General features: G+C 38.4%; 1 protein-coding gene across 1 annotated transcript in view; it reads left to right on the forward strand.

The window, feature by feature from the left end:
- The first annotated feature begins 971 nt into the window (after positions 1-971).
- The window catches only part of NRCAM (neuronal cell adhesion molecule), an 88682-nt gene continuing 72610 nt past the window's right edge, over positions 972-17043 (forward strand). Inside the window, exons 1-5 of the mRNA XM_029284515.1 lie at positions 972-1090; positions 5826-5843; positions 8588-8693; positions 10192-10397; positions 10668-10790. Of these exons, the coding sequence (XP_029140348.1) occupies positions 1003-1090; positions 5826-5843; positions 8588-8693; positions 10192-10397; positions 10668-10790 (541 nt within the window). The 5' untranslated portion in view covers positions 972-1002. The remainder of the gene's footprint in view (positions 1091-5825; positions 5844-8587; positions 8694-10191; positions 10398-10667; positions 10791-17043) is intronic.

Here is a 17043-nt window from a genome sequence, read left to right on the forward strand (position 1 = left end):
AGTAAATGAGACAGAATATGATACCATTGATGCCTGAAATAATGACACTTAGTAAGAGTAAAACCTGTAAGAGATTCAAATTCACTTTCAAAAATATTTCCTAAATATTTTGTCTTCTTTTTGAAGATGACTCAATTTTTGTCTTCACTTAGGAAGGAGCTGGGAACCAACTCCCTGAACCAGTGGTGGGATTCAAATACCTGAACAACCGGTTCTATTATGTGATGCAGGCCTGGGCCTCTAATGCCAAAAATGGACTTCCGGAAGTGGCATCATGCACTTCCGATGGGCCATTCTAGTCTGAGAGGCCTCCTCCAGCCCTCCGATGCCTAGAACGGACTTCTGGAAGTGGTATCCATGCACTTCTGGTGGTCTGTTCTAGGCCTGGGAGGCCTCCGAGGCCTAGACTGGACTTCCAGAAGCCAGCCGGTTCTTTGAATTCAGGTAAATTTAGCTACCAGTTCTCCTGAACCGATGCGAACTGGCTGAATCCCACCACTGCCATGAACCATCTAGTGTTCTGTCTCAGACATAGGAATGTGTATTTTTTTCTGAGCTACAACACAGCACCAGCTACCTAAGAAGAAAAATTAAATTAATTTTGACAAAGTTCATTGCTGTTTTGCTATATTGTTATCAAAGAATGACTTCATATATTTCTAATTTGCCATCAGAATTTCTGCATAGAATCAGTTTGAAACCTCTTTTATATAAAAGGTAAAATACAGTATTAGAATTGTATTTGGAGTCCTTATGTTTTACATGTTATTTTACACATTATATTCCATATGCTGATATTTGTTGATTTTTATGATTGATGAAACAGCCATAATATAGAATCATACTAATTTGTAACTCAAGATAATTACAGCATTCACTTCTCTTTTTCTGTGTGGCATTGCTTCTTTTCTAGATTACACAACTTTATTCCAGAAATCTTAAAGAACAGAAAGTTGAGCTTGTAACTCTAGAGTGAATTTCATGGTCCATCTTTGAATAAGAATGGATATTCACAGCATCTCTGGAAAAAGAATACATTTGGTTCTTTTTTTATGCCAAGTTATTACTGCGTTGGATGTACCTCTTGATTGTAAGTACTAACAGTTCACAATCTAGGGAAAGATATTGATTGAACAGATTGTTATAAACAAATATCTTGATAACCTAGAACAAATCTATATAACAATATAGCATTACAAAGAATATGTGTGTACATATATCCAAAGACACTTTTTCACTTCCCTTAGTTGCAGGCAGTTCTTGTTCATTATAAAACTTTGTTTTTCCTTTTCACCTCAATGTTCCATTAATAATTGCATTGTTGTACATTTGCCATGTCAGCATGTAGAATATATCCAAAATTAACAATTAGCATTCTGATTATCTTAGCACTCATAACCTATTTAGTGACTTAGCAATGAAAAGTATATTTAACAGAGTACAATTGAAAATATTTGAAAGGCAGCGTAAGGACCCACCTCAACTAACCACCAAGAAAGCAGAACTCTTGAAACAGGCATTGTCTCAAAAGGAAACTTTTATTAGGGGTTAGTGACAGTAGGGAAGTCAAGGCGAGATCTGGGGAAAATCCTAATATGGTATAGTTAAACCAGCAATATTCCTCCTCCCACCAGTGTCATAGTGTCCATTTGAAATCCAGCCAATCCACAGGTGGCACAATGTGTGGGTAACTGGAACAGTTGGCGCACATCTCAAGGTCTTCTCCAGTTTCATTTCTCTGCAACCGTCTCCCTGATAAGGGAAACACATTCCTTTCTCAAGTGGATAGAGGTGGGAGAGGAAAAGTAGAAAGAGAAAGTTATTCCAAGTGAAAGCAAATTCCTCCCTCCTCCCAGCAGAATGGCAGGCCCCAAAGCAAGAGCATATATGCAGGGAAAATAATAAGGATTTGGGGACCTGACATATGCCCCTCTAGAAGAACAGGAAATCCACCTATAAGACAAAAAGGGAGGGGAACAAATAATACAGGCATATCAATTAGGTTTATCAGGATCTTGAGAATGGAGGCATCTTAGAAATTTAGGGGCTCTAACATGTTTCTTGTACACCCAGTCATTCTGGGCGTAAGGGAGATTCTTCCAAGCTATTGTATCACACCATGGTGTGTTCGAGAGTCCAAAATGTTGTTCACCCTCAACCATGATAGACGTGGGCACTGGAGGTGCAGGAGGCCTGAGGTTAGAATTAACCTCCAGTTTGAGTAAGCTGCAGTGGAAAATAGGGTGGATTTTCTGTAGGTTCTTTGACAAATCCAATTCCACCATCACAGAGTTTATGATGCATTTGATAGGGAAAGGTCCAACAAATTTAGGACCTAACTTCTTAGAAGGTTGTAAAGACTGCAAATACTTTGTGGAGAGAGGTATACTTGATCCCCAACTTTATATGTTTTTTGCTCCACCCTCCATTTATCGGCTTGAGTCTTATAGTCCTCCCTGGCTTCATCCAGAGCTTTCCTGAATACTGGCCCGGTATTTTGTAACTGTTTAATCCATTCCTGGAAGGAGGGGATTTCAGGCTCCTTGATAGGAAGTTCGAGCATGGCCACAAATATTTGACCATTAGCTACTTGAAATGGAATGAAACCTGTACTGGAGTGCACAGCATTATTATAAGCAACCTCAGCTAATGGTAACAGGTCAAGCCAATTGACCAGATATTGGTCAATTAATGGTAACAGGTCAAACCAATATCTCAGATATTGTTCTAGAACTGAGTTCAGTCTCTCTGTCCCCCCATTCATTTGAGGATGATGTGAAGATGATAACCCTTGACTAGAACCCATCAGGTCCAGAAAAGCTTTCCAGAATTTAGAGGTGAATTGAACCCCTCTGTCTGAAATTATACATTGTGGGGTCCCATGAAAGCGAGATACGTTTTGCACAAAGAGTTTAGCTAAAGTTTTTGCAGTTGGGATCTTGGGGCATGGAATGAAATGAACAAATCTATTACAACCCAAATTACAGTGTTTCTAGCACTTTCAGGCAGTTCCACAATAAAATCCATAGAGATATCTCTCCAGGGTGCTAACAAACTTGCTACCAGTTGAAGCAATCCTGGGGATTTCCCTTGCTGCCATTTAGCCGCTGCGTGTGTGCGGCAGCTGGCTACATAGCTTTCTATGTTCTATTTCAATGCGGGCCACCAAAACTGCCTTTTAATGAGATGTAAGGTTTTTACAAATCCAAAATGTCCAGCAGTTTTTGAATCATGCACTGCTTGCATTACTTTAAGCCTTAAGGCTGCTGGGACATAAAGTTTTCCCCCAATCCACGCTAATCTGTCTTTCAACACACACAGGTTATTGTGGTTTCGAAACTACTCATCGGTCTGTAATGCAGTTTTAAAATCCTGTAACAAAGTCTTTCTGAAAGGAGCCATAGGTTTCGACTGGGTTCTGGTGGTTACAGGGACTGCTAATTGATGAGGGTGCAAAAATGGTATAGTCACCTCTGCTTTCTTATTGTTATATTGTGGTAATCTGGACAATGCGTCAGCTAAAAAATTCTTTCCCCCAGGGAGGTAGTGAATAGTGAAATCAAAACAATGGAAATGTTGAGACCATCTTGCCTGTTTGAGGAAGAACTTCCTGGCGTTTTTCATTGCTTCAAGATTCTTATGATCAGTCCATGCTTGAAACCATATTTTACTCCCTTCCAGGAAATGCCTCCAAGTGAGGAGAGCCCATTGTACAGCATAAGCCTCCTTCTCCCAAGCTGCCCACCTCTGCTCAGTCTCTGATAATTTCCTATAGGTGTAAGCACAAGGTTGCAATTGTCCTTCTTTGTTTCTCTGTAATAACACTGCTCCCACAGCCACATCACTGGCATCAGCTTGAATTATAAATGGCTGTTCTTCGTCTGGATGTTTCAGAACCAGCTCCATAGAAAAAAGTCTCTTAAGTTTCTCAAAAGCTGCTTGATATTTTCCTGCCCATTTTAATGGTTGACTGGGCTTTGGCATATCCCCCCTCTGGTTTTTAGTAGTTTGGGATTGGGAGGACAATCTGTGCAAACGATGGAATAAATTGTCTGTAAAAATTCTTAGGAACTTTGGAGCTGTTTCCTAGTGTTTGGAGGAGCCTAGTCCAAGACTGCTCTCACTTTCTCTGGGTTCATCTCTATTCCCTTGTTAGATATACGATAGTCCAAGTAATCAATACGATCTTTGTGGAACTCACACTTTGACAGTTTGGTGTACAGTTTGGCAGAGCACAGCTTTTTTAGTACTGCCCTGACCAATTTAATGTGTTCATCTTTGGTTTTGGTGTAAATAAGGATATCATTTAGGTAAACCAAAACCCCTTTATACAGATGATCATGTAGGACTTCGTTGATCAATTGCATGAATACTGCAGAGGCCCCTTGTAGCCCAAAAGGGGGGCAGAAGGCCTGGCTTCTTCCAGGTCCCTGGAGAGGCTTTCATCTGGTTTCAGGCATAGGAGGTTTTCAGCCCATTTCTCTGCCTGGAACTCTTCCATGTGAAATTCAGTTGCAACTCCCCTGGTAGGGTAGCAGCTTCTCCAGGTTTGAGTACTATGCAGATCTCGCCTTATGTAAGGACCCACCTCAGCTAACCACCCAAGAAAGCAGAACTCTTGAAACAGGCATTGTCTCAAAAGGAAACTTTTATTAGGGGTTAGTGACAGTAAGGAAGTCAAGGCGAGATTTGGGGAAAACCTCGCTAAAATGGTATAGTTAAATCAGCAATATTCCTCTTCCCACCAGAGTCATAATGTCCTTTTGAAATCCAGCCAATCCACAGGTGGCGCAATGTGTGGGTAACTGCCACATTTGGCGCGCATCTCAAAATCTTCTCCAGTTTCGTTTCTCTGCAACCGTCTCCCTGATAAGGGAGACACATTCCTTTCTCAAGTGGATAGAGGTGGGAGAGGAAAAGTAGAAAGAGAAAGTTATCCCAAGCAAAAGCAAATTCCCTCCTCTTCCCAGCAGAATGGCAGGCCCAAAACAAGAGCATATATGCAGGGAAAATAATAGGGATTTGGGGATCTGACAGGCAGTAATCACTGAGATTAGAAAAAAAGGCTATATTCTAAAAATAATCAACGATATACACCAACCACAGGAAGAACAGACATCTAGAACCATTAAAATCTACTCTGGTTTTACATGCAGTTGACATAATTATCTAAAGTACTTATAACTCACTGTTTAGAGTATTTAGAATCCACTGTTCTATTACAAAGGCTATCAGAAGAGAGTGGTAAAATGTATAGTCTTTGCTGAAGCTTATATTTTTTATCACCTTGGCAAGAATGGCTAATTTATTTTTCAAGCCCATGTCATAAACACAGAGTTATAATTTCCATTGTAACATGAACTAATGGTTCTCACTAAAATATTAATGTGGGATTTTTGTATTCAAATAAATGGTAATGAAATGGCACAATTAACAACAGGGCATTCCATCTCTGTTATGTATTCTTCCATTTAATTCTATACATTGATTGATTTTTGTTTGCAGTGGACAGGCTATGCCATCCATTAATTCTATTTCCATATCAGACAAGGCATTTGTATCAATGCTAATTATCCCATATAAGTTACAAATAATATTCATAATTGACAATGCAACATTAAACAAGTGTTCCAAATAGTCTATGCTAATTCTTTGCTAATAAAGTGACTTCGATATCTGTTGTCAGAAAAGCTCTATAGTATAGATTCCTATACTTTCTCTTTATCTTTTCTTTCTAAGATTTCATTACTTCTATCTTACTAACAAATAATTTTCTTTAATTCATGTTTACAATTCACTTGCTGAATCTGATACGTGGAAAAAAGCAAAACTTCTTGAAAAATGTAAGTTCTGCACAAAAAAAACTGTGTGTGACTTAATATAATTTTTAAGCGCTGAAACCATTTTATTGTGTTTGCTATTTTTAATATTCTGTACAGATGATAGCTTGTAGAAACTATACTCAAGAACAATTTTGGCATGAATTTAAATACTGTTTAAATATTTATTTTTAATATTTTAAATATATGTACCTATCCATTTAGGAACTCATATTGTCTTTAAAACTCATAACAAAAACTTTTTTAATAGCAAGTTGGATTGAATGCATTTAGTGCTCATTATTTAAGAAGGATTTAGAGAATTGACTGCAATTTGGAAAATGAAACCCAGAGGCACTTTTCTTATTTAAAATATCTTTTATTCACTAAATGTACAAGGTCTAATACCAAAGTATCAGGGATAGACGTTGCTGATGTTCCAAACAAATATTCATCTGTACACAAAGTGTGTTATTTGCTCAAGTTTTCTTCCTTTTGCTATCTTGATTGATGGGCATGAACAATTAGAATTTTGCTTTTCCTGAACTCATATAAATGTATTATTAACTGTTTTGAAGTGTTAAACCAAAGAAAATAGAATACTTTTTTTACTTCCTCCTTTCCTAAAGTAAAATAACTTATTACAAATAAACTGGATTTCCTTGTTTTTTTTGTTTGAAAATGTTTCACTTCTCATCCAAGAAACGTTTTCAATTCTAACAGAAGCTCCTTGAGTGACAAGCAAAATGTTTTCAAAGAAAAAAACCAAGGAAGTCCAGTTGCCTTTTGGAAAAGAACCTTAGGGACAACCATGACCTGAATGATTGAGAATCTCCGTAGACATATTACAAATAAAATAAGAGACGTATTTCTTAAAATATAACACATTAAAGTTTTTTTATTAAGCACAATACATATGACATACATATGAATCTTACCAGCACACCAAAGCCCATACCGCATAGCTGTATTTTAAGCAATAAGATGCATGCATCATATGATAAATACTCAGAAGAAATACTGTTTCTGCAGAAAAAGAAAAGGCTTAATAGTTTGTTTGCTTGAAATATCTGGTTCTTTTCCTTGAGGAGAGCAAAATACTATCCATATGTTAGTAGCCCACTCTGGTTTACACCGTCATCTTCTTGCTAGATATATTACATAAATATGACATTTGCAATCATTGACTAATTTACTTCCAACCCCTGAGGTTATAAAATGGGCCTCATCAGCCATACCTACTGCTGTTTCTACTCCCTGCAGATAGAGGATAGAGTAAAATTGGCATACAAAGGCACTGGGGGGCGCAGTAGCCTTTCTGTGCTGTCTGAGATTGATTCCAATCCTTTTTTCCCCCAAGCTGAAATTGTAGGGATTAGAAAATACTGACTACCTTCTCTAAAAGTCGCTTAGATAGTTATAGAAATTGTCATTAAATATCAGATTGTGGAGGCTATAGTTTGTTATGTCATCTTTTGCAAGACCTTTTGGAACAACCATGACCTGGATGATTGAGAATATCCACAGAAAAAGAGTAAATACTTTTCTCATAGGAATTAGTGCAAAATTTGCCCTAACATGCTATGTGAACATGCACTTACTCTTTTAACTATTTAGCCCTTCCAGTTGAGCATCACTATTTAGACCTAGATTGTGTCCTAGAAACTAGTTGTCTGAATCACTGGAATTTGGAATTGAGACAATGGGAACAGTCCTGAATAGAAATGAACTCTTCTGTGCTTTAAAGAGATTAGCCTTGCATTCTAAGCACAATCATTTTAAGCAGGTCAGTTTTCATCTCACAATTACAATCTCACATCAGAGCTTGTCTATATTAATATGCTTAGTTATGAATAATTCATTTCACATATGACATCATGTAAAAACTTGCTGTTATATAAAACTACAATTCTTTTCATTCTCATGAATTGATTGCCAGACTCATATTTACTGGATAGTTAATAACAAATTGAGTCAAATTCCTTACCCAGAATGTCAACATGGAAAGATGCTAGCCTGGCATCTGATAATGCTCTGAATTCCCTTTGTGTTAGGAACACTGATGAAAAATTCAGTGAATTTTCTAGAAGTAGACAGGTTTTTTTGTATACGCAGATGTTCTCTGTAACAAAACAATCAGGCCAAGGCCCCTGGGTATAATCAAGTTCTTTTCATGACTTACTGGATAGTTAATTCAGTTACTGGATAGATATTTCAGAATATACAAAATAGCACTAGTTATTGCCTGACAAGGGAAATAAATAGTGGTTTTTGTTTATAAGAACAATTGTTTATAATACTTGTGTGTGCTGGAATGGTGACTTGTATAAATTGGTAGCTTAGCTAAATTGCCTAAAATTTTGTATGTAGAAAAAATTGTTTTACGTACATTAGAATGCAGTTCTACAGTCATGTAATGATAATGTTCTTTTGAGAAAAGCTTAATCCCTTGTGGGTTTAAGTATGATTTCAATACATTAAATGTTTGCAATTAACTTTACTATTATTCAGCCACTTTAGGGAGATGATTAATTTGTAAAATTAGGATTGAGGGGATTCAGGTTCAAGTCCATCTTTAGCTCCCTAGGTAACTTTGACATCGTCATTTTCTCTCAACCAACTCACATCACAGGGTTGTTCTTGTGGAGATAGCTGGGGAAGGAAGTACTCTGTTCACCACCTTGAGCTCTTGAAGGGAAAGAGGAATTTAAAACCAGTGAATAAAAATGTATTTTTCCATTTTCTCTTTGATCACTTTCTCTAAAAAGTGTCACAGCCTCCAACAATAACACAGCAGTCTCCAAAAGATTATATTATTGACCCAAGAGAGAATATTGTAATACAGTGTGAAGCAAAAGGAAAACCATCTCCTACGTAAGTCCTAGATTTGTATGCATTCATTGCTTTTTATAATATAGCATACAGCCAAAGGAAAACATTATCCTTAAGTGATTACTGGATTGATTGTCTTGTATACGTAAGTTTATTATCTTTTTATAATACAATCTTATGTATGCCTGAAAAAGGCAGGTTTGGATAATCAGGTTTCCTCTCATTTCCATAACTGCAGCCTTAATATCTAAACCTTATGAAGTTGACCCAATGATTTACAGATACAAAGATAAATTTGATTCCAGATCAAAATAAACCATATAAATACTTAACTGATGTTTTTTAAATGGTTATGTCAGAAGTTTGCCTCTGAAATTATTTCATTTTGATATTATTTCCTTTAAAAGTATTTCCTACATTTTGTTTTGCCTAGGCCACAAATGTTAAATAATTAACATTCATAACCAGAACCATTGCTGAGATCTAAGTGGCCAAAGTATTTGTGGTCTAACTAAATACATTAATAGAATATTGTATCTGTGCTGGATTCTTATATTCCATATTCAGAAGGGGAGGAGATGATTGAACCTGTCATTGGATTCAGTATGTTGGACTAAGTTTGATCAAATTTTGTGGTACCACTATACACATCACACTGCTCTGATTGAATGTGCTGTTAACTTATCTAAAATTTATCTCTGTTCAATCATACTTGGGATATGAGCATTGAGAACATGCTTTCTTAAGTTGTGTTATAATTTAGAGCAAATAAGCATCATCCCAAGTGCATCTTAATGATTTGGCTGCTGTATATGGAGAAAGCAGTTAATCAGGTCATACCATATACTGTCCTATATGTAAAAAAAATTACGCAGCATGTTCATTATTTTTAATTTTACTTTGCTAAAAATATAGTATGCTAAAAAAATTCAAAGGTTTTCCTTTTCACAATTTATAAATAGTAGGCGGTAAGGGGTGATTCTACTTACTTTAAAAACAAAGAAGTTAAAAAACTATAACTTCCTAATTAGAGTGGATAAATTACAAATGTCAGAGGAGAAGACAAAGTAATTCTGAAAAGAATATATGAATTCCAGGAAAAAGGATTGATATCTTACTAGAAGAATCACAAAGTTTCTGAAGAGGCAAACTATTGTAATAATAAGAATATAACAAATTTCTTAAGAATTTTTACTCTTTAATCAGATATATCAATGATTGTGAACCAGTTTATAAGCCTTCAAGATATGGAAGTCTGTGTGATGGCCCATAATCAACTTTTTTGTTATTTGAGAAAATGAAAAGAAAATTAAAAAGGATTAAATAGAGATAAGTGTTTTAAGAAAATTGTTATCTTTGCTTCTCACATGTTTAATTGGCTATCCAAATACTACTACTACTACTACTACTACTACTACTACTACTACTACTACTATTATTATTATTTATATTGGCTTTATACTGTTATAACTTGTACATTCTCTTAAAACAAGTGGTTTTTTAATAAAGAACTTTTTCAGTGTTTTTATTTTATTGATAGCTTTTCATGGACACGTAATGGAACTCACTTTGATATAGAAAAAGATCCACGAATAAGAACGAAGCCTCACTCAGGGACTCTTTTAATAAATATTATTAATGAAGAAAGTGGAGGAAAAGCAGAATTATATGAAGGTGTCTATCAGTGTACAGCAAGGAATGTGCTTGGAGCAGCAATTTCCAATAATATTGTTATAAGAGCATCCCGTAAGTTTAATATTAATGAAACTTTTATTTCTCTTCAGTTCTTGCAAATAGTTTTCCCTCTATGTTTGAAATGCTTGCTTTCAGGTTATAACACTCAGCAAAATCAAATTCCTACCTAAGAAAGAATACCGTTTTGTTTGTTAACTTGTATTTAAAAATTAAATACAATTTTCATTTTGTCTGACATTTATACTATATAACAGTATTTTCCTTTCCTGGTTATTTCTTTTCATTCTAAGATTAAATGACGGTATTTTGTGTTCCATGTAGGATCTCCTTTGTGGACTAAAGAAAAGCTAGTTCCAGTAAGAATTACTGAAGGTCAATATGCAATTCTTCCCTGCAGGCCACCAGCAGGGTTACCACCACCTATAATATTTTGGATGGACAACTGTAAGTTACATTTGAAACCTATTTGCAACTATAAACTAAAATTACATTTTTAGTTTTTCTGTTTCTGATGACCCATGGATTAGAATATAATAGAATAATAACAACTTTATTGTCACTTTGAATATACACTAATCGGCATACATTAAAATGAAATTTTGTTGCATACAGCTCTCAAAGGGTCACCATCTCTGATATACACTACATAAATATGACAAAAATAAATAAATAAATAAAGAATTATGCATATACCCACATATATTATATGACACAGAGAAACAACAGTCTAGTTCGGATTATGTATACATGTGCATGGTGAGAAACACGAATCTTGCGAGTTTACCAGATGGATAGCATAGGGAACAAAACTATTACAGAATCGAGTAGTCCTGTTAGAAATACTTCGAAACCTCCTCCCAGAGGGGAGCAACAGAAACAGACTGTAAAGTGGGTGTGTGGGGTCTCTAACAATGCTTTGAGCTCTAAGCACATAGCGCTTATAAGCAGCATCCTGAATACCAGGGAGTGAGCTTCCTATGATCTTCAAGTCTGTCCTTACCACTCTTTATATGAACTTTCTATCTGAGGCACTGCTGCCACCAAACCAGACAGCGATACAGTTTGTTAAAATGCTTTCAATTGTGCCTCTGTAAAAAGTGGCCAGGACAGAAGGAGAAAGATGTGCTCTCCTCATCTGACGCAGGAAATGCAGATGCTGGTTTGCACATTTCACTAAGGATGATGTGTGGAAAGACCAATTCAGATTATTAGTTATCTGAACACCCAGATATTTAATACTGTTGACCACCTCTACAGCTGCATCCTTGATACTGAGTGGAGTATGACTGTGCCGGCTCTTTCTAAAATCTACAATGATTATAGCAATAAGACATATGGGAGATGTTTCTTTTATTATTTTACACATCAATTGCAATTCAGATTCATTGGGAATTCATTTTGTCTCAGGCTTATAATAACTTGGACTGCAAAATAATTGATAAGCCCTGATCCTTCAACAAAGGGAAATCTTACATTGTGGGAGTACTAAAAAGTGGTCAGCTGTACCAGTCATATAAATGAGGATTCCTTGATGCTCTCTGAGCTTGCTTGTTTTCTTGCAGATATTTCATTATCCAAACTAGGTAGCATCATCAGTGCTAGTAAGGAGTGCTGTTTGCTGTCAGTTTATATTCTGGTGGCTTGCCTTGTCAGTGTTGATGGGGCTGGTCTTAGAGCTTCTTTACTTGGGCTGTTTACTGTTGGCTTTTTGGCAGCTTCTTGATTAGGGTATTGTTTACTTGATTGTTGGTCTGATGTTAACCTTGGAGTTAATCTATGCTGATCTGGATGCTGATTGCTAGTGGAGAGGTGCTTGGGTCTTTTTGTTCTTTTTTAGATTGGGTGATAGTCTCTTTTGCATAGTCTATAGATGTTGTTAATATCTATCTTTCTATTGATGGCTGATTTGTCAGAGTGCCAGGCTTCTAGAAATTCCCTGGCATTTTTGGACTTGGCTTGGTCTAGGATGGTCACATTTTCCCAATTGAAACTATGGTTAAATCTGTCTATATGTTGTGAAATTAAAGAATTTTCATCATGTCTTCTGACTGCTAGTTGATGTTCATGGATATGTTCTGCCAGTCTTCTGCCTGTTTGTCCTACATAGTGGTTGTTGCAGTCCTTACATTGTATGTTGTAGATGACTCCTGTTTTTTCTTCTGGGATTGTTGGATCTTTTGGTCTGCTTACGATGTTTTGAAGGGCTTTAATTCACTTGTGTGCTATGCTGATTCCATGTGGTTGTAAGAGTCAGTTAGTGGTTTCTGAGATATTCTTGATGTATGGCAGTGTAATTCTTTTTAGGGTTTGTCTTGGTTGTGTTGTATTGGGTTTAGTGGTCAGTGACTTTTTGATAAAGTTACATTTTGTTGGAATATGTTTAATATCTTTCCTTTTTCTGCTGTTTCAGGTTGCTGCAGTGTGTTTGGGCTTGTTTAAATAAAGTCCTAATGCAGTGTCTCTTGTGGAAGGTTGGGTTGTTGCTTTGGTAATGGACCACCTGGTAAGTATGGGTGGTTTTTCCTGTAGACTTGCTTTTCTAGTTTGCCATTGTGGTCTCTGCTTAACAGAATGTCCAGAAAAGGTAGCAAGTTGTTGTTTTCTTCTTTTATAGTAAACTTTAAAAATGCTGTTGATGGTTCTGTGGGTGTTCTCTAATTGGTCCTTTTTTATGTGATCCATATTTTCAGTTGTATTTGTGGAAGTATTATGGTTTCTAGATGTTGCATGACAACCTCTCCTATAAGTCCTGAAAGCAGTGATCCCATAGGTGTCCCTTTAATTTGTTGGTAAATTTGTCCATAAAATTAGTAGTTACAGTAAGCAGATGTCAAACTTGAAGCTTGCTTTGCTGTTGCAACAATTATTGCTTCTTAGCTTGCCAACAAACCTGGGGGGAGTATGGGGAAATGGAATGCGAGCTACAAAGATAAAGAAGGCAGACCATGAGAATCAAGGACAATTCACCAGGTGCCTGGCCCGACTCAGAGACATTTTCTCATAACAATATAATTGCACCTAATTGGGCAATGTGACCTGTTCATGGATGGGAGGGGAAATTCTATTCTTTTACTATAGCGGTTTGGACTGGGATTTGCCAGAGCTGGTTTTGCTTTCATATGTGCTGAAATGATGTACTCAATAAAGTTTTACATTAAAAGATTGGAATGTCTCGAAGGTGCTGGTTCGGTTGGTCAGTCAGAATCTTGAAAGCAGAGGTTTATGAGATTTATAATCCTGGACGTTTCAATCTTCATATATTTGGTTAAGTCAGATTGCTGTGGAGCAATGTAGTCATGGATTTTTTGGCTAATTCTGGATCTATAGACGTGAACAGACCATGATTTTGGACTCATCTATAGTCACATTCCTGATTGTTTGAAGATACCATAGTGGAGAGTTAATGGACTGTTTGCTTCCTCTTTGAGGTGCCCAAGCTTTTTTGTTAATTCTTTGCAATGTTGTATGTAGGGGTCCCTGGTAGTGATACAATTGGACAGATGGGTATATCAAGTTTGTGTATTTTGGGGCATTTGTAGAAGTGTGGGAGGATAGGTCCACTGCTTCTCATCTGCCACTGTTCTTCTTTGGTAATTTAGCCTTTCCTAGTGAGATCACTGAGACTCTCTTGACCTGGTTGTCTAGTTTTTGTGTTTGGTTATTGTTGACTGGGATGTAGGTTTCTGTCAGAACCCATTTATTTGGTAGGGGGGATTTTACTTGATGAGTTTGGGTCTTTTCCTTTTTCCCTCTGCAGGTTCTGCCATACTCCTGGGGGGAGGGGAAGGCCTTTGGGGAATTGCTATATATCTTGTCCTTTCGCTTAGCTGCTACAATGTATCCTCTCCGCTTCCTCTATCTACTTGCTCTTTGAACTGATTTCCCCTTGATGTCAACCTGGGGTGAGAAAGGAATGCCTCCGGCCATCTGGCTTATCTCTCACTGCGGAAGAGAAGGTGAGAAGACCCAACAACATTTTCACAACCTTGGGAATGGAAGAATTCCAAGCTTTTGCCAGCAAACTGAATTGGCCAGACGAAGTTCTGGTGCGACATTTCAAAGATGGGCTTAACAACAACCTGCATTATGCCTGCATTCCCCGGGGTGACCCTGACCTACTCTATGATTGGTGCATCCTGGTTGAGAAGGTGGAGATCAATCGGACCAGAAGGCAACGGCCTCAGGGGAGATCCTGGGGAAGATCTCCAGTGGAGGCACCTCGGGAACCGGCGAAACAGATTCCCACTACTCCCCGACCAACGGGCTGCTTGAAATGTGGGAAGGATGGTCACTGTACCGCCGAATGCTGCTCAAAGACTCCAGTTTGAAAGCTCGACTGAGCTGCAGGGAGGAAATCCGGGAAAACCCCGCTGAAGCTGAAGGAAATAGCAATAAAAAGCGTGGAGGTTGTCAAGTTCCTAACCCCATCAAAACACGGGGGAGGAACTCCAACCCAGACTGGAGAACCCTCACAATTCTTGGAAGACAGCTCAGAGGACAAACCTCTGATAAGTGGACCCATCGCATCCCTCACCAGAACTGTAGAGCTGTTTACCCCAGGGATGCCAGAAAAAGTTGCATTAAGAGCCCTGATAGACTCTGTGTGCACTCGCTGCCTCATAAGCCTGACCCTGGTGGGGAAATTAGGAATCCTGGTGAGGAGGCTGAAGAAGCCGATTTCGTTCGGCCAATTAGATGGGTCCATTGCAGGGGGGATCCTGGCCACCCTCGCCATGCAACCCATTCAGCTTATCATAGGGAACCAAGTAGAGACTCTAACATTTGTGGTGACCCTGGCATGGAATGCCCACTCATATTGGGCATGGCAAGGTTAACAAAATGGAGCCTAAGGGTGGACTGGAGGACTGGAGAACTGAGATTCCCAAAGAGGGAAATTGATGCCCAGAAGGCAGCCCAGACCAAAGGGGGGGGGTGAAAACCCCAGAAAGTGCTGCAGCGGCAAGCGAGGGGGATTTGGAAGGCATACCAGAGGAATATCGAGATCTAGCTGAAGTATTCAGTGAAAAGAGGACTGACGAATTACCCCCTCACCGACCCACGGACTGTGCTATTGAAATACTCCTGGGGGCAAAGTTACCTAGACCAAAATTATACTTCATGACCCTGCGGGAGTTAGAGGAATTACAAAAACTTATAGAGAAAAATCTAGCAAGGGTTTTCATCCAGCCAACAAAGTCAAAACCAGCAGCCCCTGTGCTATTCCACGAAAAGAAGGATAGGTCTCTTCGCCTCTGTGTGGATTATAGATCTCTCAATGCAGTGAGTGAAAGTAACCTCTACCCCCTCCCTCTGATGAAGGATATGCTGGCACATTTGTCTAAAGGGAAGATCTTTCCAAGTTGTACTTGAGAGAGGCGTATTACAGAGTCAGAATTTAAAAGGAGGGTGAATGGAAAACTGCATTCAATTGCCCCTTAGGGTGCTTTCAATTCAGAGTCCTGCCATTTGGGCTTCAGGGAGCACCCGCAGTGTTCATGCAATTGATAAATGAAATTTCCTAGCAGACACACTGTCATGGTTACCGCAATACAACAGCACCAAATCAGAGATAACAAATCCACTCATGCCATCAAAGCAATTAGTGGCACCAGTCACCACTCGAGTGCAAGCCAAAACTCCAAAGACTCTAATAAGCCAAGCTGGAGAGGAATTCAGGAAAGTGCTAGAAAAAGACGAATGGTTTCTAAGCCACAAAAATTTATGCACCATGAATGATGGACTACCATGGGTGGGAGGGAAGCTCTACATTCCAAAAAGCCAAAGACTGACTGACATTCATGCAGCTTTGCCATGACTCCAACTCCGCTGGGCATTTTGAGTTCGTGAAAACCCTCCATTTAGTGAAATGGCAATTTTGATGGCCGTCGATAAAAAAGGACATTGAAAGCTATGTGGCTAGCTGCCCAATATGTGCAACAGCCAAAAAGAGACGGGAAAACCCCAGGACTGTTACAAACAGTAGCTACCCCATCCGCCACCTGGAGGGAGTTTTCTATGGACTTTATTCTGGAATTACCAGAAAGTGGGGGAAACACAGTGATTTGGGTCGTAACGAACTTATTTTCTAAGCAAGTACATTTTATCCCATGCCAGAAAATCCCCACCGCAAAAACCTTAGCAAAGTTATTCATACAGCACATTTATTGACTACATGGAGCCCCACAATGGATCATATTTGATAGAGGGGTGCAATTCTCTTCAGAGTTCTGGAAGGCATTTCTAGAACTTTTGGAAACCACCCAAGGACTGTCATCTAGTCATCATACTCAGACGAATGGTGGGACGGAACGTTCAAATGCAGTACTGGAGCAGTACTTAAGATGCTTTATAAATTACCAACAAGATGACCTGCTTCCGTTTGCAGAAGTCACTTATAATAAGGCAGTACACTCAAGCACTGGCTACACTCCGTTCCAAGTAGCAATGGACAGAGTTTTAATCTGATGCCTGAACTACCCTCCACTGAACCAATCACCCCCTTCTTGAAGATCCAACAATGTTTTCACAACCTTGGGAATGGACTCTTATCAGCCTCGTTCCCACAGTGGACTTAACACCTGAGGATTGGTCCATTTGAACTGACCGGATGAACTATTGGGGTGGGGTTTGCTTTTTGCTCCTTTAACCTGTTGATTTGAGTGGGAAACCCTCAGATCCTGTCTTCTATGCCTGCTGT

This window comes from Protobothrops mucrosquamatus, unplaced genomic scaffold (assembly GCF_001527695.2).
Source record: "Protobothrops mucrosquamatus isolate PMUCROS unplaced genomic scaffold, P.Mucros_1.0 scaffold675, whole genome shotgun sequence".
Classification (NCBI taxonomy): Eukaryota; Metazoa; Chordata; class Lepidosauria; order Squamata; family Viperidae; genus Protobothrops; species Protobothrops mucrosquamatus.